Source organism: Physeter macrocephalus, chromosome 20 (assembly GCF_002837175.3).
Source record: "Physeter macrocephalus isolate SW-GA chromosome 20, ASM283717v5, whole genome shotgun sequence".
Taxonomy (NCBI): Eukaryota; Metazoa; Chordata; class Mammalia; order Artiodactyla; family Physeteridae; genus Physeter; species Physeter macrocephalus.
This window is the reverse complement of record NC_041233.1, coordinates 6,418,700-6,444,842: the sequence shown is the minus strand read 5'-3', so window position 1 is coordinate 6,444,842 and position 26,143 is coordinate 6,418,700. Positions and strand designations below refer to the sequence as shown.

At 45.9% G+C, this 26,143-nt stretch overlaps 1 protein-coding gene across 1 annotated transcript in view; it reads left to right on the top strand.

Annotated features, from left to right (window-relative positions):
* Positions 1-24,310, top strand: part of NID1 (nidogen 1) — a 94,834-nt gene extending 70,524 nt beyond the window's left edge. The window contains exons 12-19 of the mRNA XM_028481407.2: positions 3,672-3,890; positions 6,431-6,603; positions 11,767-11,893; positions 15,520-15,691; positions 17,693-17,850; positions 20,607-20,730; positions 21,414-21,526; positions 22,529-24,310. Coding sequence (XP_028337208.1) covers positions 3,672-3,890; positions 6,431-6,603; positions 11,767-11,893; positions 15,520-15,691; positions 17,693-17,850; positions 20,607-20,730; positions 21,414-21,526; positions 22,529-22,650 — 1,208 coding nt within the window. The 3' untranslated portion in view covers positions 22,651-24,310. The remainder of the gene's footprint in view (positions 1-3,671; positions 3,891-6,430; positions 6,604-11,766; positions 11,894-15,519; positions 15,692-17,692; positions 17,851-20,606; positions 20,731-21,413; positions 21,527-22,528) is intronic.
* Positions 24,311-26,143: the final 1,833 nt, after the last annotated feature.

Here is a 26,143-nt window from a genome sequence, read left to right as displayed (position 1 = left end):
CTCACGGCCCCAGCCGCTCCGCGGCATGTGGGATCTTCCCGGACCAGGGCACGAACCCACGTCCCCTGCATCGGCAGGCGGACTCTCAACCACTGCGCCACCAGGGAAGCCCGTTTTTGTTTTTTTTTATTAGCCTCTGGGACAAAAGAGAAAGCAGACCCAGTTTCCCCTCCCAGGTTCAACACACACTTTGCTGGCAGTCTCGCTGTTTCTAATCGAGGGGCCAGCCATGTCCAGCAGGCTGACGTGAGAACTGGTAGCACAAAGGCACTTTAAACATTCATTGGCAGCGCATCACCGAATGCACTGTGAAGGCCTGGTGTAGATACCGTCATGGATGAACACACTCTCATTCATTTACTATATGTATTAAACTTGGGTGCTTTCATGCCACATCCACAGAGTTGAGTTGTGACAGAGACCATATGGCCCACATAAGCAAAAATATTTATTCTCTGCCCCTTAGCAGGAAAAGTCAGTGGAGCCCTGCCCTCGATTGTATAACCACAAGCTTCCAGTAAATATCAGAAAAAGCACTCCAGCACGCTTTTGCTCTCCAAGCCCTACAGAGAGGATCTCTTGTGTAATACAGTCACAGATGAACGCTAGAACCCGGGTCTCTGGATTCCTAGCCCAGCCCCGGGCCCTCTGCACCCACATGCCCAGTGCCTAGGACACCCTCTGCTCACTGAACGTGTTATGGCAACGGTGACACACACACGTTAGCTTAACTCACTCGCCGAAATTATCTGTGGCCCACAGACTTGTTTTCCTTCTGTCATCTGGTGTAGATACAGTCACAGATGAATGCTGGAGTGCAAGACTTAAAATTCTAGCCGTTCACATTGTCTCATCACATTCTACTCACGCCTCAAATAATACCGTGGGATTAGTTACTCCTGCCATCGCTGGTCAACCAGCATTGCTGACAGCGCCAGAAGTGGTGGAACAGCGGATCAAAAACATTTTTCAGAAACGAAATTCTGTGAAATATGTAATATATTATTATATACTCTCTATTATTATAATATATATATTATGAACACAGTAATATATTAATACACATTAATATATTAATTAGAGTATTTATATAAAATTTCTCCCTAACATAACTAGCAATGCCCTCGAGCAGGGGTTGACAGCTACAGACCCACAGGCCAAATCTGGCCCACTCTTTGTAAATAAAGTTTTATTGGCACACTCATTCATTTACAATATGTATTAAACTTGGATGCTTTCATGCCACATCCACAGAGTTGAGTTGTGACAGAGACCATATGGCCCACATAACCAAAAATAATTATTCTCTGCTCCTTAGCAGGAAAAGTCAGTGGAGCCCTGCCCTTGATTATATAACCACAATCTTCCAGTAAAGATTAAAAAAAATGCACTCCAGCACACCTTTGCTCTCCAAGCCCTACAGAGAGGACCTCTTGTGTGTATGTGCTGTGTCCTGGGCTCCTCTGTCAAGACACTGACTCATTGGATTGTTATTGTGTTTGCTTGTTCCCTTCCCTCCAGACTGGGAGCTCCTTGAGGGCAGGGCCTGGGGTTTATTCCCATGTCCATCCCCACTCCAGCCCAGGAGGGTCTTCCTAAGTCAAGGCTAAGGGGATGCAGTCCCTCCTTACCTTTTCAGAGGCTAGAATCTGCTCAGGGAGACAGACCAGGAACAGCCTTAGAGTCTCAGCATCAGTGTGACGAGAGTCACAGGGCGGGCGAGCCCAGAGCATCCTGGGAGCTCTTGGAGGGCCCGAGAAGCACATGCCTGAGCTGATTCTTGAAGGATTCACTGGGCAGGAGGGGTGGGGGTGCGGGGAGTCACACAATGAACGGCACATGGAAAGGCCCGCAGGAGAGGGGCAGCACACGTGGTTCAGTTTGGCTGAAGTGTGGCTCTCGGCAGTGTCTGGGCATCGCTTTGGGTGGCGGATGCTGCAGAGTTGATGGCAGCGCTGGCCTGGCTGGATGCTGTGGTGGCTGGAGTCTAGCCAGCGTGGAAGCAGCTGCAACTCTGCCACTTACAACTCTATAAACATGGGAGTTTACTCCAGTTCATAGCTTCTCATCAGCAATTTCCCAAAGATAGAGCAGTGTTTCCCAGCCTTGGGATCTGAGTTAACACAGTCAAAAGGCCATGTTTCATGCCAAACGCTAGCATGTAATTAAAAGGAAACATACAAATGTTGGTAAATGTGCCCTGTGGTCTTTGGTCCCCCAAATCTTTGACCCGGACTCAGTGTGAGTAATTAAGAAGCTGGTGATGATAAAAGACGACAAATTTAAGAAACACTTAAAATTTCTTAAAACGAATGTCAGTGCTGTCCATCGAGTGATGAATGGATAAACAAAATGTGGTGTAGCCGTGCAACAGTATATTATTCAGCCACAAAAAAGAACAAAGTACTGGGACTTCCCTGGCGGTCCCAGTGGTTAAGACTCAGCTTCCACTGCAGGGGCCGCGGCTTCGATCTCTGGTCGGGGAACTAAGATCCCACATGCCGCGTGGTGCAGCCAAAAAAAATAAATAAAAAATCTTAAAAAAAATAAAATAATGAAGTACTATTACATGGCTACAACATGGATGAACCTTGAAAACATTCTGCTGAGTGAACGCAGCCGGACACAAAAGGTTGCATATTGAACGATTCCATTTATGTGAAATAACCAGAATAGGTAAATCCATAGAGACAGATGCAGACTGGTGGTTGCCAGGGGCTGGGAAGGAGGAGGAAGTGGAGACAACCATTTAATAGGTCTGGGGTTTCCTTTTGAGGTGAGGAAATGCGTTGGTACTAGAGGGAGGAGGCGGTCACTCAGCATTGTGACTGTACTAATGCCACTGGATTGTTCACTGTAAAGTGGTTGATTTGGGGACTTCCCTGGCGGTCCAGTGGTTAGGACCCGGTGCTTTCACTGCCGAGGGCCTGGGGTCGATCTCTGGTCGGGGAACTAAGATCCCACAAGCCGCGGGGTGCTGCCAGAAAGAAAAAAAAAAAAAAGGTTGATTTTATGTTATGTCAGTTTGCCTCAGTTTTTCAAAACTGAAAAAAAAACATGACCTAGGAAGGAAAAGAAAATGTAGACATACTCTTCTTGACCGTTAAATTCACTAAATAATAATGATGTTAAAATTTTTTTAAATTAATAAAACATTTGGGATTAACATATACACACTACTATATATAAGATAGACAATCAACAAGAACCTACTATATGGCACAGGGAACTCTACTCAATACTCTATAATAACCTATATGGGAAAAGAATCTGAAAAAGAATAGATATATGTGTATGTATAATTGAATCACTTAGCTGTACCCCTGAAACTAACAGCATTGGAAATCAATTATTCTCCAATATAAAATAAAAATTAAATTAAAAAATTTTTTAAAAATAAGCTATAAGGATATATTGTACAGCATAGGGAGTATAGCCAATATTTTATAATAATTTTAAATGGAGCATAATCTATACAAATTTTGAATCACTATGTTGTACACCTGAAACTAATATACCATTGTAAATCAACTATACTTCAATAAAAATAACTTAAAAATTTTTTTTAATTAATGAAACAAAACTCAGTAGTGAACAGGCAGCTGCTGAGGTTCTGAGTTGGACATGGGGACTTGAGCTGATGACCCTCCTTTTGTTCGCCTCTCTAATAGAAGTGGAGAAAACCCGATGCCAGCATGAACGAGAACACATCCTCGGGGCGGTGGACCCCCAGCGCCCCCGGCCTCCGGGACTGTTTGTTCCCGAGTGTGATGAGCACGGACACTACGCGCCCACCCAGTGTCACGGAAGCACTGGCTACTGCTGGTGTGTGGACCGCGACGGCCGCGAGGTGGAGGGCACCAGAACCACGCCCGGGATGAGGCCCCCGTGTAAGTCAGAGGACAGTGCTGGAGACAGGAAGTCTCAGCACCAGCAAGCATCGCTGGGGACCCTTGCCGGGGACCCTCGCCAAAGGTGCAGTTGGCACTTTCTGCCTGCCCTAAATCCTGACCTGCTCCACCGGCTCAAAGCCCATCCTTCCCTCCCTTTCTCCCCTCTGCAGCCCCCTTTTCCATCTCCCCATCACTTGTCCACCCCCACCATCTCTCTCCCCACTTTCCCTCTCCTCCCTCTTACCCTTTCCTCTTCTTTTTTTGTGCAAACCTGTTCTGCGCAAATGATGGGCAGGACCCGCTGCATTGAGGCTGCAATTGGTAGCACAGAGGGTGTGTGCTCAGGGGTCCCCGAGGTAAACCTTGCAGTGGGTGGCCCAGCGTTCCAGCGGCTCTGCGCTGGCACACAGCGCAGGGATGGGAGAGACCAACCGGAGCCCCTCCCCAGGCATGGAGGGGCTTACTCAGGCATGGAACTGTTCTCCTCCTGGTACCCTTGCCTCTTTCACAGTTGCTCCTGGACCTTTAGGTACTCGGTCCATTTAGAACGCCAGGAGCAAACAGCCGCAGAGGTTTCTGCAAGATGGTTCTGCGACAGCCCATGACGGTGGGAAGGCGCCGAGCTGGGGGCCGGGCTGTGTGACACTGGACAGATACTTGCCTGAGTCTCAGCGTCCTCGGCCTCAACATCAGATTCAAGCAAAATAATCTCTAGGATGCTTCTCAGCTCTAAAGTTCTGTCACTGGCGTAGAAAATGGTAATTGTCACAAATTACCAAAATCGAATACAATCAATCCTTGCCTCTCCATTCTCCATTTAGCTAATAATCATAAACTGATCCCCTACCAGATAGTTTCCCAAAGCTGCTAAGAGGCTGCTGAGTAAGCAGTGATCACTCACAGGGACTTCCCTGGCGGTCCAGTGGTTAAGACTCCGCGTTTCCAATGCAGTGGGGCGTGGCTTCCATCCCTGGTCGGGGAACTAAGATCCCACCTGCTGCGAAGGGCGGCCAAAAAAAAAGAAGTGAGAAGTGATCGCTCACAAACTTCATTAGGCCAGGCAGCCAGCAATCTGAGTGTCAGATTGGTGTGGTCAGTGCTGGCAGCCCACAGAGGGAAGCCCCAGTGCCAGCCCCAGAACCTCAGAGGACAGGTAGACAGGTGCAGGGTAGGGAAGGGAACCTTAAGAGAGAGTAGGTGGTCCAGGAAGCACAGTGGCTTGGGGGGTCGTGGGCTAGCCCAGGAAGGCTTTGCAGAGTAGTACTCTGAGAGCCAAGGTTTTGAGCAGGGCCAGAGTCAGCTGCGCTGGGGAGTAGGGGTTGCGGGAACAGGCGGAGAGGCAGGAAAGAAACCCCCAGGGGTCTGTGTTATGTGGGAGGGGAGCAGAATGGAGGTAAGGACATCAGATGCCCCGCTGAGGGGTCTGGATTGGTCCTGAGGGCAGAGGGGAGCCCAGGAAGGGTTTCGAGCAGGCGCTGATGTGACCAGGTTTCAGTTTTAGAAGAGCTGAGAGGGAGGAGTGAGGCCCTGGTGGTGGGGAGGCGGGTGCAATTAATTCATTGCAGTATTTCTAATTAATCCAGGTGAGAAACGGCGAGGGTCTGACCTGAGGTGCTGGCAGTGAGTTTGGAGGGGTAGATTCCAGAGATATTAACAAGGTCCACCAGATTGGTTTATATCATTGATTGGGTATAACAGGCAAGATGGACAAGAGACAAGAACTGAAAATGAGCTCGGTGATGACCTGGTCCCACTCTCTCACTTCAGAGAGCAGGAAATGAGCCCAGGAAGGTCCGCGACGTGTCCACACAGCGAGTGGCAGGGCCAGGTCTGGGGCCCAGGTTTCCGGACAGCCATTGCATGTTCCTTACCCGCAGCACAGGCTGCCTGTCCCCTCCTGGGACATTCTCTCGTCAGGTGAGCCAGGAGCTGTGCTGGGCCACCAGGTCATCAGGTAGGAGGCAAGGCCGAGTCTGACGGAGGATTAGCCCTGCCCATCATTTCATTCTGGAAAGCCCAGAAGGCCTGTGTTCCCGTTTGTGGCGTCTGAGACCCTCCCACCCCCGTGGGATGGGGTGAGTGGGGCTAGTCCACTCAGATGGTCTCCTCGAGCATGAAAATAATCAGCAGCTTCCTGCTGGGGGGCGAGCTCCCTGTGGCCAGGGTTTCAGGGTTGCTGCTGTTGCATTGTTTTCGTTCACTGCTGCAGCCCGTGTGCAGAGCAGGGCACCGATAGCCAGGTTAGTTCCATTAAGGGGGGAGACTGAGCCGTTGTTTTCTTCCAATCGACCTTTAATGGTGAACTCTGGCCCTGCATCATCTTCATCACAAATGCCCTTTGATTGACTGAGGTCTTTCTGCCCCTTGTGCTTTCGGATATTAAATGTGCACGTGTGACGGTGCAGTTTGTGGTGCCATGAAGGTGACGTGACCGGGTGTGGGTGCGTGTGTGTAAGTCCGTGCACGCGCCCGCACACGTACGTTTGTGCATTCCTACTGCATGCAGGCCTTACTCATTGCCATCTCCCACCACCCAGGTCTGAGTACAGTGGCTCCCCTGGTTCACCATAGACCCTCAGTCCCTACCGCCGTGATACCCCTGCCACCTGGGACCCACCTACTCTTCGCCCAGACCGGGAAGATAGAGCACCTCCCACTGGAGGGAAGCACCATGACCAAGACGGAAGCCAAGGCGCTGCTTCATGCCCCGGTGAGTACTGGCCGATGGCACTTGGTGACAATTTCTGCTTCAATGGCCTGGAACAACGAGCGGGGTGCAGTCAGCCCAGGGACCAGGGCTGGACCTCTGGACCCAGGACCTCTTCATTCTGTATGACCCTGGGTGTCCACCTCTAAATGGGGCCACTGTATTCCTGAGCACCCCCATGAGGCTCAAGGGTGGGAGGAGAAACAGGAGGCCTTCCAGAGAGACCCCTTTGGCGTCTGACCCCTCAGGTGGGCGCATCACGTGAGTTTGCTCTCTTGTCTGCGAGCATCTGCCAGGTTTGATGTTGCCATCCCTGCTAAGTTAGCAACGTGACTCACCTTTCGGCAGCCGCTCAGCTCAAGATGCTCCTGTCTGCCCAGAGGCAGTAAGTAACCAGAGCTTTTCAAAGCTTCAGAGATGCATTTTGTGAGTCGGGGAATTTTTGTCTGTTAGTTAGAGGTCAGACACTTTTGAGGAACTTTTCTGTCTGGGATCCTGACCTCCTGCCAGGAAACCAAACCTGAGATCTGGTGGAGGCTTCTGGCTGTGGACTCAAGGTTGCCAGGGCAGTGGGGGCCGTCAGGGTCCTCTAAGGAGTGAAGAAGTAGCAGCGAGTGGGCTACCAGCTCTTAGAGATTGAAAGTCCAGCAGGAATCTTCATTACCCCTCAGTGCTGGTTGCAGAGGCTGCTTGAAGATTCCAGGTAGAAATGTTACTTTCTTCTCATCTTCCTTTCCCTACTCCCCTGTCTTTCGCACCTGCCCTATTTTCTCTTCCTGCATGGATCTCTACACACCGCCATACCCTCTCTTCTTTTTGACCAGGGAGGAAACATGATCAAAAAAAGTCTGCAAAATAAAAATGCTTCTTTTTAAAAAAATTTATGTTATTGAAGTATAGTTGATTTACAACGTTGTGTTAATTTCTGCTCTACAGCAAAGTGATTCAGTTATACATATATATATATACATTCTTTTTCATGTTCTTTTTCCATTATGTTTTATCATAGGATATTGAATATAGTTCCCTGTGCTCTACAGTAGCACCTTGTTTATCCTTTTTGTTTATCCATGTAATTGTTTGCGTCTGCTCATCCTAAACTCTCATTCCTTCACCCCCATCACCTCCCCCTTGGCAACCACAAGTCTGTTCTCTGTCTGTGAGTCTGTTTCTGTTTCACAGATAAGCTCATTTGTGTCATATTTTACCTTTCTTTTTTTTTTTTTTTTTTTTTTTTTTTGGCGGTACGGGGGCCTCTCACTGTTGTGGCCTCTCCAGTTGCGGAGCACAGGCTCCGGACGCGCAGGCTCAGCGGCCGTGGCTCACGGGCCCAGCCGCTCCGCGGCACGTGGGATCCTCCCGGACCCGGGCACGAACCCGTGTCCCCCTGCATCGGCAGGTGGACTCTCAACCACTGCGCCACCAGGGAAGCCTGTGTCATATTTTAAATTCCACATATAAATGATGTCATATGGTATTTGTCTTTCTCTTTCTGACTTACTTACTAGAGATGGTAATCTCTAGGTCCATCCACAGTAAAAATGCTTTTCAAAAGCCTCTTGCAAAGCAGCCGTGATTGGATTCATGTTCTTCCCCAACACAAAACCCTCTGATGGGTTCCCTTCACCCAGAAAAAAATCCAGTTCTTTCCATGGCCTCCGGCTACCTCTCCCACCCCATTACCTACCACTGCCCCCTCACTCACCGGCTGCAGCCTTCTGGCCTTCTAGCTGGTCCTCAACTCACCACGCACACTCCCACCTCAGCGTCTTTGCACTTGCTGTCCCCCTGCTTGGAGTTCTCTCATTCCAGACACTTGCATGGTTCACTGCCGCATGTCACTTGAATTTCTGCTGGCACATCAGCTCTTAGAGAAAACTGTCCTGGCTGCGCTGTCCAGACTGCAGCCTCCACCTACCCTGCTTTGTCTTTCATCAGGCACCCAGCACTACTCGAAACATTGTATATCAGGGTACATGTTCTATGTCTGATGTATCTCTTCCCACCAAGAATATAAGCACAGCAAGATCAGATATTGTCCGTCTGGGCTTCCCTGGTGGCGCAGTGGTTGCGCGTCCGCCTGCCGATGCAGGGGACACGGGTTCGTGCCCCGGTCCGGGAGGATCCCACATGCCGCGGAGCGGCTGGGCCCGTGAGCCATGGCCGCTGAGCCTGCGTGTCCGGAGCCTGTGCTCCGAAGAGGGAGAGGCCACAGCAGTGAGAGGCCCGTGTACCGCAAAAAAAAAAAAAAAAGAAATTGTCTGTCTATTTCATGGAGGTGTTTGTTTCACAGGGGTATTCACAGATCCCAAACAGTGCTTGGCACTTGAAAAATATTTGCTGAACAAATGTGTAAGCGATCTTTGTGATTTCCTGTTACCTCACTGAAGCACAAAACCCTCAAGGGGTAATCATCATTCTTCCTCATATCCACTAGCACACACTCCGGGTAGTGGGAGTGGGTTGAATTCCGTGTGAAAGTCGTTTTCCCCCAAGACCAAGGGGAGAGGCTTAAATGCCAAATGAGGCTATGAAATGCAGGAAATTGAGATGGGATCAGTGGAGGGAGAGTACTGAAACATTATAAATATTCACTGTGTCCTTCCTATCTATGTATCTTCTGTCTATCCTCCTATGTATGTATGTATGTATGTATGTATCTATCTATCTTTACCATTTAGCTATTTTAACTGTAGCTAATGCCACTGTAGCATTAAGTACAACCATCATCACCATCTATCTCTGGAACCTTTTTCATCATCCCAAACTGAAACTCTGGATCCATTCAATAACTCCCTCCTCCCCTGCCAGCCCTTTGCATCCCCTTCTACTTTCTGTCTCTATGAATTTGCCTGTTCTAAGGACCTCCTATAAGTGGAATCATATAGTATTTGCCCTTTCGTAACTGGTTTACTTTATTTAGTATAATATCTTCAAATTTCATCCATGTTGTAGCATGTGTCAGAATTTCCTTCCTTTTTAAGGCTGAATTATGTTCCATTATATATATGTATCACATTTTGTTTATGCATTCATCCATCAGTGGAGAACTTGGGCTGCTTCCACCTTTTGGCTATTGTGAATAGTGTTGCTATGTACATGGATTTACAAACATCTGTTCAAATCCTTGCTTTCACTTTTGTATATAGAGAAGACCTGGAATTACATGGTAATTCTATTTTTAATTTTTTGAGGAACCACTATACAGTTTTCCTTAGCACTGCACCATTTTGCATTCCCACCACCAGAGCACAAAGGTTCCAATTTCCCTACTACCTTGGCAACACTTATTATTTTCTGTTTTTTAATTGTAGCCATCCTAATATGTGTGAAGTGGTATCTCATTGTGGTTTTGATTTGCATTTCTCTAATGATTAGTGATGTTAGCATCTTGTCATATACTTATGGACAATTTATATATCTTTGGAAAAATGTCTATTCATATCCTTTGCCCAATTTGTAATTGGGTTGTTTTATTCTTATTGTTACTGAGTTGTAGGAGTTCTTTATATATTCTATCAACCCCTTATCAGTTACATGATTTGCAAATATTTTATCACCTTCCATGGGTTGGTTGCCTTTTCACTTTGTTGATTTTGTCTTTTACTGAACAAAAGTTTTTAATTTTGATAAGATCCAATTTATCTGTTTTTGCTTTTGATGTCATATCCAAGAAATCATTGCCAAATCCAATGTTATGAGGCTTTCAACTATGTTTTCTTCTAAGAGTTTTGTAGTTTTAGCTCTTACATTTAGACTTTTGCTTCATTTTGAGCTAATTTTTGTATATGGTGTATGGTAAGGATCTCTGTTCCTTTATGACATGACTTTGGGAGGACAAGTGTCTGCTGATAACCCTGATTCTCCCAGTAAAAGAGCATCCTGGTCTTACACTTCTATGGTCCCCAGGGCCTCACTTTGCATTTCCATATACATTTTAGAGTAAGCTTGTAAGTTTCTACCAAAAAGAAAAGGAAAGGAAAGGAAAGGAAAGAAAAAAGAAAAGCCTGCTGGGATTTTGATATGGATAGCACTGGATCTTTAACTCTATTTAGGGATATCCTAAACTCTATTTAGGATATCTTAGCAATATTAAATCTTATGATCCATTAAACTAACATCTCTTCATTTATTTGGGTCTTCTTTAATTTTACTCTACAGTGTTTTATAGTATTCAGTATAGAATCTTGCACATTTTAAATTGCTTATTCTTAAATATTTTGCTGCTATTATAAACATTATTATTTTAAAATTCTACTTTTTGCTGGTATGTAGAAATACAATTTTACATTGACCTTGGATCCTGCAACCTTGCTAGATTCAATTTTTAGTTAAAATATTACTATAGATTCCCCAGGAATTTCTACATAAATAATCATAGTCTTAAAATAGAGTGATTTTACCTCTTCCTTTCCAATATTTATGTCTTTTATTTAATTTTTTTTTTTTTTTTTTTTGCGGTACGCAGGCCTCTCATTGTTGTGGCCTCTCCCGTTGCGGAGCACAGGCTCTGGACGTGCAGGCTCAGTAGCCATGGCTCACGGGCCTAGCCACTACGCGTCATGTGGGATCTTCCCGGACCAGGGCACGAACCCGTGTCCCCTGCATCGGCAGGCGGACTCTCAACCACTGCGCCACCAAGGAAGCCCTTTTATTTAATTTTTATGACTTTCAGTTGGGCAAAGATTTCTTAGACGATATACAAAAAGCATTAGCCATAAAGAAAAATAAAATTGCACTTAATACAAATTTAAAACTTTTGCTCTCCAAAAACATCATTAAGAAAATGAAAAAGTGCTATTTACTGAGAAAAAATATACATATACATACATACATATATATATGTGTATGACAACAGATTTTTATCTGAAATATATAAAGAACTCCTTCAACTCAGTAATTTAATTTTTAAAATGGACAAAAGAGGGACTTCCCTGGCGGTCCAGTGGTTAGGACTCCGCACTTCCACTGCAGGGGGCATGGGTTCGATCCCTGGTTGGGGAACTAAGATCTTGTATGCTGCGTGGCACAGCCAAAAAAAAAAGACAAAGACTTGAAGACAATTCATTTCAGAAGGTATCTAAATGCCTCTAAGCACAAGAAAGAGTTCCACCATCATCATTCACTAGTAGGTGGACCACTCTCACCACTGGTCTGCACTTCCAGGATAAAGTCATCATCGGATTGGCCTTCGACTGTGTGGACAAGATGGTTTACTGGACGGACATCAGTCAGCCTTCCATTGGGAGAGCCAGTCTGCATGGTGGAGAGCCAAGCACCATCATTCGACAAGGTGGGCAAGCAAACGTCAGTCTTCCTTTTCGGTTTTGCTTCTAGCAGCCCACGTGGCTCTTGGGAGAGAGCGGAGGGGTGTGGTGTATGGTTGTTTACAGGATATGGTAATCTGAGAGGGGCTGGGTTCTCAACCTCAAACGTCGCCCTTTCCAGCCTTCTCTGAAGAGTCCTCTGAGGACTCATCACTAAATCATGAACATCTTAGCTGGGATTTGTTGCTAGCCTAAGGAGAATAAAATTAAAACAGGGTAAGTGTCCATGCCTGTCTCTGAAAGCTTCTGTAGCCAGTTTTAAGGAATAATAAAGGCCAAACTCAACCATCCAGTTTGGATATACATTTCACCCTCTGGCTGCTGAGCCTAGAACAGATTCTCAGACAGTCTGCCCCAGGGGGGGTGGTCCATCAGGCAATAAGCAGATGAATCGTAAAGATGGGAGGATAATAAGCATATTGGCAAACATTGTCCCTGAGAAGTGAGTCTATTCCCAATACAGTTTTCCAGTTGAAGGGTTGTCACTTCAATCTGTAACCTCATGGTGGGGTGGGTCTCCTCTCTTCTGCCTCACCCCCACTGGACCTTGCTCAGATTGCCAGAAGAGTACAGAAAATCAGGCTGAACTCTTACAGACATTTCTGTTTTTGTTGCATCACTGACGATAAAGCACATGGCACTTTGGCACAGCTTACCCCTCAACATTTAACCTCAATTCCTTAACTTATGGATGCTGATTTAAGCCAAGGACTCTATTATGTTAACGCCTACCTTCAAAAAGTCAAGGCTATTTTAGATGGATATGTTTTATCAAGATTCAAGTCCATTATGACAAAAATCCAAGGGCCTGTAAAAGTTATCCTGTACTGAAAAGGTCAAATATTACACATTACTACGTCTGTGACTCATCAGCTGACTTGCAGATATTTTCAATCAAAAGACATTGTCATGCCAATGATATTTGCTGTGTAAAATCATCTTGTTTCCTCTGCGAAACACTCAAATCAAAGATACATCCTTAAAATATATTAGCCTCTTTGGTATTTCTTTTTACTTGGGGCCAGGTGTAGATTTTCTAATTTCCAATTTAACGTTTCCCTAGAAATTGGTACTCTGGAAGGGTCCCTGTACCTGCGGAGTAGCCCCTGGGGCATGTTTTTCCTTCCTTGGCTCCTTCACGAGAGATGATGTAGCAGGAATTAAACTGAGGTTGCGTTAAATATGTCTGACTTTGAACGTAGACCTCAAATCCTCTTCTGGAATCCACTATGCTATTTAAATAATGTCTGCTAGTTTTCATGGCTTGCTTTAATGAACAGAAGTTTGAAAATGCCTTTTTGCATCTTATCACTGTTAAAAATGTTGTTGCTATTATCTGTGATTTGACTTCAAAACCCAGTGGAAGAGGGGAGTAGGTCATCGTTTGCTATTTCCTGTTGCTTTTGGAACTGATAATCATCCAAGGAAGCTTTAAGCGCAGTAAGAAACATTCCAGACAAAAGCCCACTGTGAAAACACAAAATTAAATCAGAATGTGATCTTTGTAGAAGAAAGATCCCTAGGGATACATTTTTTTTTTAATTTCCAAAAGAGAGAAAGAAACTTCCACTTACATCTTCATCATGGTATGTGTTGGTACATTCCTAGTGAGTGAAAATGGCACAGTGTGTATCTTTTCTTTTTCTTTTCTTCCTAATTTCATAACGTCTGAATCCTGGGTTTCTCTGTCTTTCCTTGAGTTAAAGTCCTAGCCAAATATCTTTGATAAGTATCGTCATCTGTTTCCTTTCAACATAATCAGTGTGGAATATATTGCCCCGACGTCTTCCCATCTTGCCCTGACTCACAGCAAAGGATGAGGTTTTCCAGGCCTTTCCTTTGGCTCCTTATCCCATAAAGAAGTATTTTCCTGGTTGGGGAAGGAGGTATGGTTGCTCTTGGGTTTGACGTCAAGAGCAGGGCTGTTTATAAAGAGACAACATGACATGAAGTTCCTTCCTGGAACTTGTAAAGAGACGCTCATTGAACAGCCTTCCCTGGTCCCACTGTTCTGTGTGTGTCTGAATAGCTCATGCCTCTCAGACAGGATGTACTCATTCCAAATATACCCCAGAATGATTTCTTCTGATATTGTCTGAAAGTTGAAAGGGGCCTTTGGAGTTCAGTCTCACCATCCCTTTGCCTCTAGGGACATGGAAAATATTTTAATACTTTATAAATCTTTACTTTTGGTTAGAACAATAAAGAACTTGTTTAGAATTAGAAACTGCTGTTTTTAATTCTTAATAAACTTCCTCTGGTGGAGGTCCTTTGAGGGGGCTTAGACATTGCCGGCATTCAGTCATGATTGTATTAGGGGTCTAGAAAAAGCCGATATGGAGGGGGCTGAAGGTCAGGATTGCTTCTCTATTGATGAAAGAACACAGTGCTGCACCTGCCACAACTAAGGAGCCGGCAAGCCGCAGCTGAGGAGCCCGCATGCCACAAATAAGACCCGATGCAACCAAATAAAGAAAGAAAGAAGAAAAAAAAACAGTGCTGGGATGGTTTCCTCGTACCAGGCCCTTGGGGCAGGGTAGCTCCATCCTCGGCTCTCCCCCTTCCTGTTTCCACTTCCAGCTGTACTAGATGACCTTCGATTCTATAATCAGCAGAGGGGAAAGAATCCCAGATGACACCAGTAAAACCCTGGTGGGGTTTTAGCTTTTAACTTGATTGTATTTCTAGTCAGGAAACCATTGCAATCTTGAGCTCCTGATTAGGTTAGGCGGGTGCTGAAGGTTCTCATTGCAGTCAGCTTATGCTGTGGCAACCCCTGGCTTGGAAATCAGTTGCTTATAGCCTAGTAAGGACTTCTGGGTGCTATTCACAATTCCTGACACCCCTTCTTTGTAATCCTAATACTTGTATAAAAGTAATAACAGCTGTGATTTCTTGCATATATTATTTCTCTGAAATGACCTTTTTTCCCCATTGATGAATAAGGTAAATCTGTCCTGTTCCCATCTTCAGATCTTCCTGTTCCTCCACTTTGCATAAGGGATAAGCTCTCAGCTCATTAACACGGGCATCCTAACTTCATCTCTGGCCACCCTCCACCCTCGGGGTCTCCAGCCACGCAAAAAGACACGGTTTATTTCAGGCCATGTCTATTCTTCCTTTAGACCTATGTGCTGGTCCCACTACCTGGAAAACCTTTATCCAGGATCTTTGCCTGACAAAGTCCTGTTGTTTCTGCAGGAGCCAGCTTTAGGAGGTGTTATCGCCCCCAGGAATCCTCCCCTGGTCTCCCCATGCTGAGTCCAGTGTCCCTCCTTCATGTTCCCACAGAACCTGGAACTCAGTCTGAACTGTGATTGGCTGTGGGCTTCTTGAAGGCAGGGCCACAGCTTCCGCATCTTTATGGGCCTGGCTCCCAATGTAATGCACAGGGTGGATGTCCATCGAGGGAATGAGTAGCATTTTTCAATTTGTCACTGTTACTTATCTTAAACAACAAGCATTTAATACTCCCATTTGTTTTGTCAAAGTGCAAGGATTGGATGCCAGGTGAAATAGCACTGAATAATCAGAAAAACCTCATCTTACTTGCTTTAAAAAAAAATCAGGAGTGTTTGGTATTTGCTTCTAGATCTTGGAAGCCCAGAAGGCATTGCTCTTGACCATCTTGGCCGCAACATCTTCTGGACGGATTCTCACCTGGATCGGATAGAAGTTGCAAAGCTGGATGGGACCCAGCGCCGGGTGCTGTTTGAGACTGATTTGGTGAATCCCAGAGGCATCGTAACGGATTCCGTGAGAGGGTATCTTTGCGTAAATCTGTGTGTGCGTCTCTTCTATTTGCATCTGCCCTTTTGGATTTTCTCAGATGTTAGGCTGTGACTCCAGCATTGCTCTCCTGAAATGAATGAGTTTAGGATGAGTGAGTCTACAGTCGGTGGCTTACAGATATCCATGGTGAAATGGCAGTATGTTTACGTGTGATCATGGACTTGATACCGTGTTCCACTTTCCAGTCTTTTACCAAGAGCCTTTGTAAGTTGACAGCTCAGAAACTGGATCTTTCCACTTGGGTTGAATGTGAATCAGCACCTGACTTGTATCGACCCCAGAAGAGTATCAAGGTAGCATAAATGTCCCCCTGGGGCTCCTTCTTGGGGGCCAACCCAGCATGAACACCTTGGAGTCCCTCCCTATGAGTTTTGTCAGCGTATCAGTGCTTTTTCTCCCTTTCCCTTACTGCAAGCTCTACATCTTACACACCAGGCCCGTGTCTCCTTGACGCTTTGACTCCTTCGCTTTGAGACCACACCTCTTGTTCTGTGGCCACTCAGCCACCTGCCTGACAGCAGGTGCCTTGACCACTGCCTCTGCCAGCCTTGTTTCTGGGCTTCACCCCCTGGGTCTGCTGTGCCTTCCCGTGTGGTGACAGCATATGGGAATTATCCCCATGTGTTTATGTCAGTTATGGTGTTCTGGGTTTTTTTAAACAGTTTTACTGAGATATAATATGTAACATGTTTAAGGGGAGTGAAATCGTGAATAACAGAAAGATTCAAGTGAAGAGCCAAATCCAAGGGTCTTTGCAAAGGAAAATATGTCTTGACGCCTGCAGATCCTTTTTAGCTATTCTGTGTCTCAGTGTTTGCTAATGTCTTCACCATGGGTTCTTTTTAAGTGTTTTTTTTCCTTAATGAACTTTATTTTTTAAATTTTTTTAAAATTTTTTTTGGCCGCACCTTGCAGCTTGCAGGATCTTAGTTCCCCGACCAGGGATGGAACCCAGGCCCTCAGCAGTGAAAGCACAGAGTCCTAACCCCTGGACCCCCAAGGAATTCCCCTCTTTTAAAGTGTTTGGGTTTTTTAAAATTTTGTTTTGTTTTGTTTTTGCGGTATGCGGGCCTCTCACTGTTGTGGCCTCTCCTGTTGCGAAGCACAGGCTCCGGACGCGCAGGCTCAGTGGGCATGGCTCATGGGCCCAGCCGCTCTGCGGCTTGTGGGATCTTCCCGGACCGGGGCACGAACCCGTGTCCCCTGCATCGGCAGGCGGACTCTCAACCACTGCGCCACCAGGGACGCCCCTATTTTGTTATTTTTTTAACTTTTATTTTATATTAGAGTCGAGTTGATTTACAGTGTTGTGTCAGTTTCAGGTGTACAGCAAAGTGATTCAGTTATACATATACATGTATCTATTCTTTTTCAAATTCTTTTCCCATTTAGGTTGTTACATAATATTGAACAGAGTTCCCTGTGCCATGTAGTAGGTCTTGTTGGTTATCCATTGTTTTTTAATTAATTAATTAATTAATTTTTTGGGCCATGTTGCGTTTTCATTGCTGCACGCAGGCTTTCTCTAGTTGTGTCAAGTGGGGGCTATTCTTTGTTGCGGTGCAAGGGTTTCTCATTGCGGTGGCTTCTCTTGTTGCAGAGCATGGGCTCTAGGCACCCAGGCTTCAGTAGTTGCAGCACGCAGGCTCAGTAGTTGTGGCTCGTGGGCTCTAGAGTGCAGGCTCAGTAGTTGTGGTGCATGGGCTTAGTTGCTCCGCGGCATGTGGGATCTTCCCGGACCAGGGCTCAAACCCGTGTCCCCTGCATTGGCAGGCGGATTCTTAACCACTGTGCCACCAGTAGTGTGTACATGTCAATCCCAAACTCCCTAACTATCCCTCCCCGCAACCCTTCCCCTCTGGTAACCATAAGTTCATTCTCCAAGTCTGTGAGTCTTAAGCATTTTCTAAGTGAACTTTTTCTCATGCATCTTCATATTTTTCTTCCTCTTTCTCCACCTTTTCCTCTTCCAGGAATCTTTATTGGACAGACTGGAACAGAGATAGCCCCAAAATTGAAACTTCCTACATGGATGGCACAAACCGGAGGATCCTTGTGCAGGATGACCTGGGTTTGCCCAATGGGCTGACCTTTGATGCCTACTCATCTCAACTCTGCTGGGTGGATGCAGGTGAGGGAAAGCCCCAGGCCTGGTTCCTGGGGTTGGAACAGTGCCTTGTTTTTTACCAAACAATTATTGTTACCTCCTGTACTATCAAGATTATCTGTTATGGGGAAGAGAGCATAAGATAACTGCTTTTTTCCTGCACAAACAATAGCTGCATATCTTTGCTCTGAAATTTATTGTTTCTGTAGGCTTGACACAGTCTAGGGAGAGCTCTTAATCTTCCAGGTCAGGGGTCAGCAAACTACAGCCTTGGGACAAATCCAACCTCCTTGGTGTAACCCAGGAGCTATAAAAGGTTTTCACATTTAAAAAAAAATTAATTTATTTATTTGTTTTTAATTTTGGCTGTGTTGGGTCTTCGTTGCTGCACACAGGTTTTCTCTAGTTGTGGCGAGTAGGGGCTACTCTTCGCTGCGGTGCGTGGGCTTCTCACTCTGGTGGCTTCTCTTGTTGCAGAGCACAGGCTCTAGGCGCGCGGGCTTCGGTAGTTGTGGCTTCAGTAGTTGTGGCTCACGGGCTGTAGAGCGCACGATGAGTAGGTTTGGTACACAGGCTTAGTCGCTCCGTGGCATGTGGGATCTTCCCGGACCGGGGCTCGAACCCATGTCCCCTGCATTGGCAGCCAGATTCTTAACCATGGCACCACCAGGGAAGCCCTGGTTTTCACATTTTTAAATGTTACATTTTAAAAGGTTATGTACAGCACTTGGAAAGGAGGGCCTCTGGAGTGTGGAGTTCTGGAGTTTGGAGAGAGAAAAATGTAGCTGGAGCTTCAGCTTCCTATTTGCCACCAACAAAATTATCAGCATCTTCCATCAGCCATGCTCTATCGATCCCTCCCTTTCTCCTACTCATTTCCCACAAGCATTTTAAGAGGCCCCAGTGAAGAGCCTTAAAGAAGCAGCCCAGGATCATGCATTCTCTTTGCCTCTTGGAAAACAGGGAAGCCGCTCCATGGCAGGTTCCCACCTCACATAGGAAGAGAAGGGCCAAATAAAGGGAAAAGAACTTTCAGAGATATAAAGAAGGTGTCTCATTCCTCCACATCCAATAGTACTTGTGTACAATGCTTTAAAAGATGGAAGCAAAGTTTGATGGGCCTGCCTGCAGTTACCACTGCCATCGTGTGCTCTGGACTCTACCCATTTTTACTGAGTGTATAATCTACATAGTCATTTCTAACTGAGTACTACGCCTTAATACGATTTCACCGAGGCCTCCAAAACACTGTGTATTTTATTTTATTTATTTTATTTATTTTTTTGCGGTACGTGGGCCTCTCACTGTTGTGGCCTCTCCCGTTGCGGAGCACAGGCTCCGGACACGCAGGCTCATCATCCATGGCTCACAGGCCTAGCCGCTCCACGGCAATGTGGGATCTTCCCGGACCGGGACATGAGCCTGTGTCCCCTGCATCGGCAAGCGGTCTCTCAACCACTGCGCCACCAGGGAAGCCCAACACTGTGTATTTTAATTTGCATTTTCATAAGACTATTTGGGCAAGCTCAAGTGATAATGCAAAATTTCTTATTATAGGATGCTTCAGAGTTTCAGATTTAAGACAATGACAACTTAATTCAGTTGGCATTAGACCTATCTAAAATTTTTTTTAATCCATAGACTTTTTTTGCAAACAAACTAGTTGGCTCAAATTTGTTAGTTTCACACTCCTGCTGAGGCTTATTTTATATTTCACATGCAAGAATCCAAACATCTCAGAAATGTCAGTACAAATCACACATTCAGCCTAGTCATACTCATTTTCAGTACAGTTAAGTCTTCTCCCAAAAACCAAATAATTTGATATAAATGCTCCACCTTTCAGACTGAGGACAAACTAAACCTTGGCATTTTCAGTAAACTATTTGTTTACATTAATAAAATAGATTGATACTGTAAAATAAATAAATAAATAAATAAATAAAAGGTTATATAAATGCTTATATAATGTCCTGGATTTTGCCTCTTGGCTCACAAAACCTAAATGAGTTACTAACTGGCCCTTTAAGAAAATGTTTGCTGACCCCCAGAGCCTGTCCTCATCCTGATACCTATTAAGCAAGTCACAACTTAACATTCTTGTAGCTCCCGCTTGTCCCCAAGGGCTTAGGCAGGACTTGAGGCCAAGGAAGATAAAGTAATGCAGCCCTGATGTGTGCTTCTGCCCAGGCAGATTTGGGGTGTCTCTCAGGCAAGGGATGTGGGCAGGATGCTCAGTCGGGGAGGAATGTCAGTCATCCATCAAGTCTCTCTTGTGTTCCTGCTTTGTTCTAGACACTGTCAGGTGCCACGGGGGATGCAGGGAGTAAAGCGTGCACAGTTAAGTGAAAGCCCAAGCCTCAAGTTGGTCATGATGCGGGTATTGACGCGAGGCTGTGCAGCTTGGCAATTCTAAGGGCTCTGAATGCAGGGAGGGGAGGTTTGGAGAGGCTTCAAGGAGGAGGGACTTGAGCAGGAGCTGGAAGATGGCATCGTTCCTAAGTCCCCGGGAATTGGTGAAACGGGGTGCTCTTCCTCTGCTCCAGCTTCTGTCTCCCCATTGGAACCAGGTATGGGTACTGGATGGAGGGGGTGTTGACCAATGAGGGGCCAGGGAGGATGAACAGACAACTTTCCAATTTAGAAGAACAAGTCTTGTGTTCTCTAGGATATGAGCCAGTAATTCTCACTCTCACCCTTGCCCTCATTACTCTCTTTTTTGGACACAAAGGGGCCATTTCTTGTATGAACAATGGACGACTTGTGTTTGCCCCACACAGGCACCCATCAGGCCGAATGCCTGAAGCCCGATCAACCCAGCAGACGCAAGGTTCTTGAAGGGCTCCAGTATCCTTTCGCCGTTACAAGCTTCGGGAAGAATCTGTATTACACAGACTGGAAGACGTACGTCAGCAGCTGGCGCGCGGGGGCGGGGGGGCCTGCCCTGCCGCCCTCTCTGGAGGCCACGCCCTTCCCAAGTGGCCTCTTGGCTTGACCTTCCCGCCTCCAGAGGTGCCCCCTCTGCCTTGTCCTCTGGTTGTCAGAGAGGAAGGCGAGGAATGGGAGGCAGGGCTTCTAGGGGAGCAGGGGATGCCATGTATCATCTGGATGCTCCTTGATGGGCAGCTTCGAGTGCAGACTTGGACTTCCTGAGCCTGTCTGTTCTCTCCCCAGGAGCTGACCTCGGTCACTTGGCTGGTGGGCTCCATGCCCCTATTTTATTTTAATTCTTAAACTGCAGTATTCCCAAAGCCGCTTCTTGACCAGCTCTTCCTGCAGGAAGGTGGGGTTAAACCAAGCAAGCAGATGTGGCAAGAGCATCTGTATAGAAAGTCGATTTCCCAGCTTGGAATTTAGAGCCGGAGGGAAGAGCTAGTTGACCTTTGTCCATTTTTTTTTTTTTTTAAGAAGCCAGAGAACTGCACGCTTGTCTCATCCCAGGAAGAGGGAGGGATGGCTAGGAAGCAAGGCCAGTGAATCTGTTATGGCCTCCAAATTATCCCCCAAACAACAGAAGAGGCTGCCCCCTAGAGAAAAGTTCAAGACATTAGATGTATTTTAACCTCCCATCCTTTGGTGCTCTGTAGGAATTCCGTGGTCGCTGTGGATCTTGCTATTTCCAGAGAGACGGATTCCTTCCATCCCCACAAACAGACCCGGCTGTATGGCATCACCACCGCCCTGTCTCAGTGTCCCGAAGGTAACTCACCTGTGCTGTAACTGGTCAGGGGGCTGGGGGCACTCTGGGGCTCAGAGCCCACACTCTGGCTGCTACCTATGTGGCCTCTCATAGCCCTTACCACATGGCAGGTGAGACACAGTCCCTTCCGTCAAGGGTCTTCATTATTGAGTAGGTGAGACAAGATGAATCAATAGAAAATGTTAAGGAATGAAGTGGATAGAGGATAAGGGTGAGGAAAAGTATCGACTCTTGGGCTGGGTCTAAAATATGCAGTCTTCAGGTTCCAAGGAGGAACATCAGTGTTAGGATCTCTGCTGCTTTAAAATCCATCCATTTGGCCTGACAGCAACAACAATAATTCATAATAATAATAATTACCAGGCAAACATGGATGTAATACTTACTGTGAGCTAGGTACATCACATATATTAAGTCACTTAGCATACTAAGTGTTTTGTATCCACTAGTTCACTTAATCCTTGTAGCAACCCTATGAGGTAGGTACTATTATTATGCTCACCTTATAAATAAGGAAACTGAAGCCACTTGCCCAGAGTCACATGGTCACTTATGGTGCTCACGATGGCAGAACTGGGGATGAGCTATGCAGCCTGGCTTGAGTCTGTGCTAGGCTGCCTCTCCAAATTCTCTCCCCTAACCCAGCCTCCTTCCTGGCTTCCCTCCTGTCCCCCAGTCAAGTAGCCAAGCTAGATAAAGAGTACATTGTGCTTTAAAATTCCAACTCCATGTTCTGATCAGAGCTGGAAAACCCTCCCTGACATCTGTTTAATAGCTTCAATGGTAAATCTGCATAGCCCCCAGATCAGAAATCAAGGTTTTTGCACATCTGGCTAATCATTAATGATGAGGAAACAGCCGATAGATAAGCTGAGCTGAGTGCCCTGTGCAGCCTTCCCTGTTCCCCAGAAGCCCCCACAAGCTTGGCCTCCCAGAGACCAAAAAGGGGTCTAGTATGGAGGCCCCTCTCTTAGCTGTTGAGCTGACTTCTGCCTTTTCCAGGTCACAACTACTGCTCAGTGAACAATGGTGGCTGCACCCACCTCTGCTTGGCCACCCCAGGAAGCAGGACCTGCCGTTGCCCTGACAATACCCTGGGCGTTGACTGTATCGAGCGGAAATGAAGACAAGAGTGCCTCGTTCCCTCTCTAAAGTATTTCACAGCAACACCCTACTTGAAAGGGTCCAGACTGAAAACTGTCTGACCTGGTGGCTAAGTGGCCACCAGGTCCAGCGCCAACCCAGCCTGAGCCCCAGCAGCATTGCCCTCACTGTTCCCCAAAACATATGCCCTGCACTTCTGGAATGGGAAAGCCTCTACTCCTACGCAAAGACAGAAAACCTCCCTGACCCCAACCCTCAGACAAGCTTATACAGCCCTGAGTGAGGATTATATGCCCCATCCTGGTGCTGGAAACTTTCCCCAACCTTGATACCCCAGTGGTGAGCAGAACCTCCCCAGGCCTGAGCCGCCCCTTCCCTGTGGCCTTATGAGCTCAGCCTCACTCTGAGATACCCATCATCCCGTCAGCTGCTGAACACACCAGCCAGGATTGTCTAGGCAAGGCTGTGAGCAAAGGAGGGAGTTAGCCCTCCCACACTTTCGTCTTGGTGCTCTGATTTCCCTCTTTATACTCCTGGCTTTTAACCCCTGAGTTCTGTACCACCTGCATCCTGCCCAAGGCCCACATTATAGAGAGCAAGCCCTGCTTTTTGGTCAAAACCCACCCTGTCCGAAGGATACATGGCTATTTGGTGGATGATACTGAGCAGCCTCTCCCAGATAAGTTATTGGCATTTCAGCAGTAGTCTTTGGTAGTCAAAGGCTCAAATCAAAGGAGTGTCCAGTCGTAGGAATTTCAATGTGTAGAGTCAGATGTTTGAGGATGGGGATTCTATTGATGTGCCTTAAATTATACCAAAGATTACCAGAGCACTTGAATCCTAGCATCTGGTCTCTGGGGCGGCACAGCCCCACTGCTGGCACCTGTGTCCAGCCTCCTAATGGAGACCCATCTGAGATACAGGCTGGGGCTGGTACCAGTGATGACACCCCCTATAGTACCTCACCTCTGGCCTCCACCCATGAGATCCAATCTACAATCAGCCATAAGCTTTCTTCTCCTTTTCTTCTCCCTCTATCCATGGCCCTTGCTGGCTGTATTCTCATGGCAAAATCACAATCCAGGAGGGCCAAACTGAATATTTATACTAGTGATCCAGACCATTTATTGCTCATTGGTGTAATTAAAAGGACCATTGCCACATTTCATGTGTATGTTTCTACAGTTTGTTTAGAAAACCTCTCCTGACTATATATAGCTAGTGGGTTTTTTTGTTTGTTTGCTTGTTTTTTTTGTCAACTGCTTCCCAGAGTCCTAAAATGATAGAAATTTTGGATTGAAAGCTGAGAATAAGGAATTTGAGTCAGTAAAGATTGGGGTAAGGGAGTAGAGAAGACTCAGAAGTATCTCAAAGAGATTGACCAAGAGCAGGAATGGAAAGCCCAAGAGAAAGGGTGGAGGAGGGGATTTAACAGTAGCAATGAGAAAAACTCTTAAATAACGCCAAAGAAAAAAATGATATGTTCCTTGCCAGAGAACACTTATACACTTGACATGGAAGAATATACCTGTTTTTCTCCTTAAGGAAGAGACCCCTCTTCTTATCTGCAAACCTCAGGACACTCAGCCCCTCCCACCCCCTTTTCTGCAGTACATGAGACCTGAATCAAGAGAGCCTTTCCTTGAATAATTGGAGTTTGTTTTGAGAGGCACATATATCCCCAAGAATCACAAGGTTTGGGGAACACATGGGTCTTTTATATAGCCCAACCCCATAAATTAGTTTAATTTTATATTTATCATTCCATATTGAGCCCTCTATATCAAATGTTTTGTCATGACTTTGTATAATGTTTATAACTATCTTATTCATTTTACTAGACTCATTCTAAAATTTTGTAAATGATAAATTCTTAAACTGTGGAAACCATTGAAGGTGCTTATTAACTGTTCCCCAGATTGTACAAGTATTGGATGATTCTTTGAGTTTACAGCTGTATAAATATTAGTGCAGAAAATAAATTTTTTTTTTTTGTTAAAAAATCTCCCTTTATCTTGTATGAATGAAGATATTTAATCTCGGGAGGCGGATTCACAATGGAAAGATAGCCATTTAATAATCTGCAAAACCTATTTAGTCCCCAGTGTTATAAGGGATGGTTTGTTTCCCAAGTGAGTCCCTGAACTTAGGGGCTGATATTTGACTTAAAAATTAATTCTATTGTGGACATCAAATCACCCTTTTAAACAATTGTTTTCATTTTTTAGAAGAATTTTAGCTACAGTCAGTAGGGTTTCCTGATTCAGTTTTGAAGACGAGCTGTGCTTTTCTCCCCTCCTCATGTCCAGAAGGAACAAAGATACCTTCCTGACCTTGGCCACAGAGTGAGACCCCCGTTCTGTTCTAAGCTGCCACCAATGGGAAGTGCCACCCGTGCTGACCCCTGGGGGGATGAGAATGGACCGTTGACTTGGACAGAGTGAAGGGGGCTCAGAAATAGCAGGAACGAGGTGCTCAGAGCTGAAGTTGTTGTAGAGAAGGGACCTGGTACGTCAGGGCCTGCTTGTAAAATGGCACCATAGTGGAACCAGTTACAGCCTGCCAATGTGGATTTATTGACAGGGACAACTTACGTTAGGGCTGAAACTTCCAGTGTTTTATTCTGGTCATAAAATCGTAAAGGTGATGTCAGGGAAGATGGTGGAGTAGGAAGGTTTAGGAATCTATCCATCTGTCAAAACAGCAGTTGAAGTGGCAGGAGCCGTCTGAATAAAGTACTTTGGAACTCTGTGTCTAGTAGAATGCTTGCAGCACCCAGGAGAGAGCTTGATGAATGGCTGATAAATTTTGGTCTATTTCCTCTTAATAGTGGCAACCATCACCCACCCCTCAACCCCAAGACACTCAGCTGTGGGGACAGCAGCCCACGTTCCTAGTGCAGCTTGTTAGGGCCAGGGTGAGCGATAAGAACAACACTGCTCTCCAAAAATCAGATTTGTGGGTTCTGATTGCTGCTTTTAATTGTTTGGAGGCCAGCACAGAGGGAAAAGTCTTCCTGATGTTGGATTTGGCAATGATTTCTTGTATATGACACCAAATGCACAAGCAACAAAAGAAAAAGACAAATTGGTCTTCATCAAAATTCAGAACTTTTGTGCATCAAAGGAGTGAAATGAGGGACTTCCCGGGTGGTCCAGTGGCTAGGACTCTGCGCTCCCAATGCAGGGGGCCCAGGTTCCATCACTGGTCAGGGAACTAGATCCCACGTGCCACAACTAAGAGTTCGAATGCTGCAACTAAAGAGATCCTGCACGTGGCAACGAAGATCCCGCGTGCTGCAACTAAGAACTGACACAGCCAAATAAATAAATAAACAATTAAATATTTTTTTAAAAAAGAAGTGAAATGACAACCAACCTATGAAAGGGTAGAAAGTATTTGTGAATGCTATATCTGATAAGGGTTAATATCCAGAATATGTAAAGAACTATAACTCAATAACAATAGCAAAAACAACCCAATAAAAAACGGACAAAGGATTTGAATAAACAA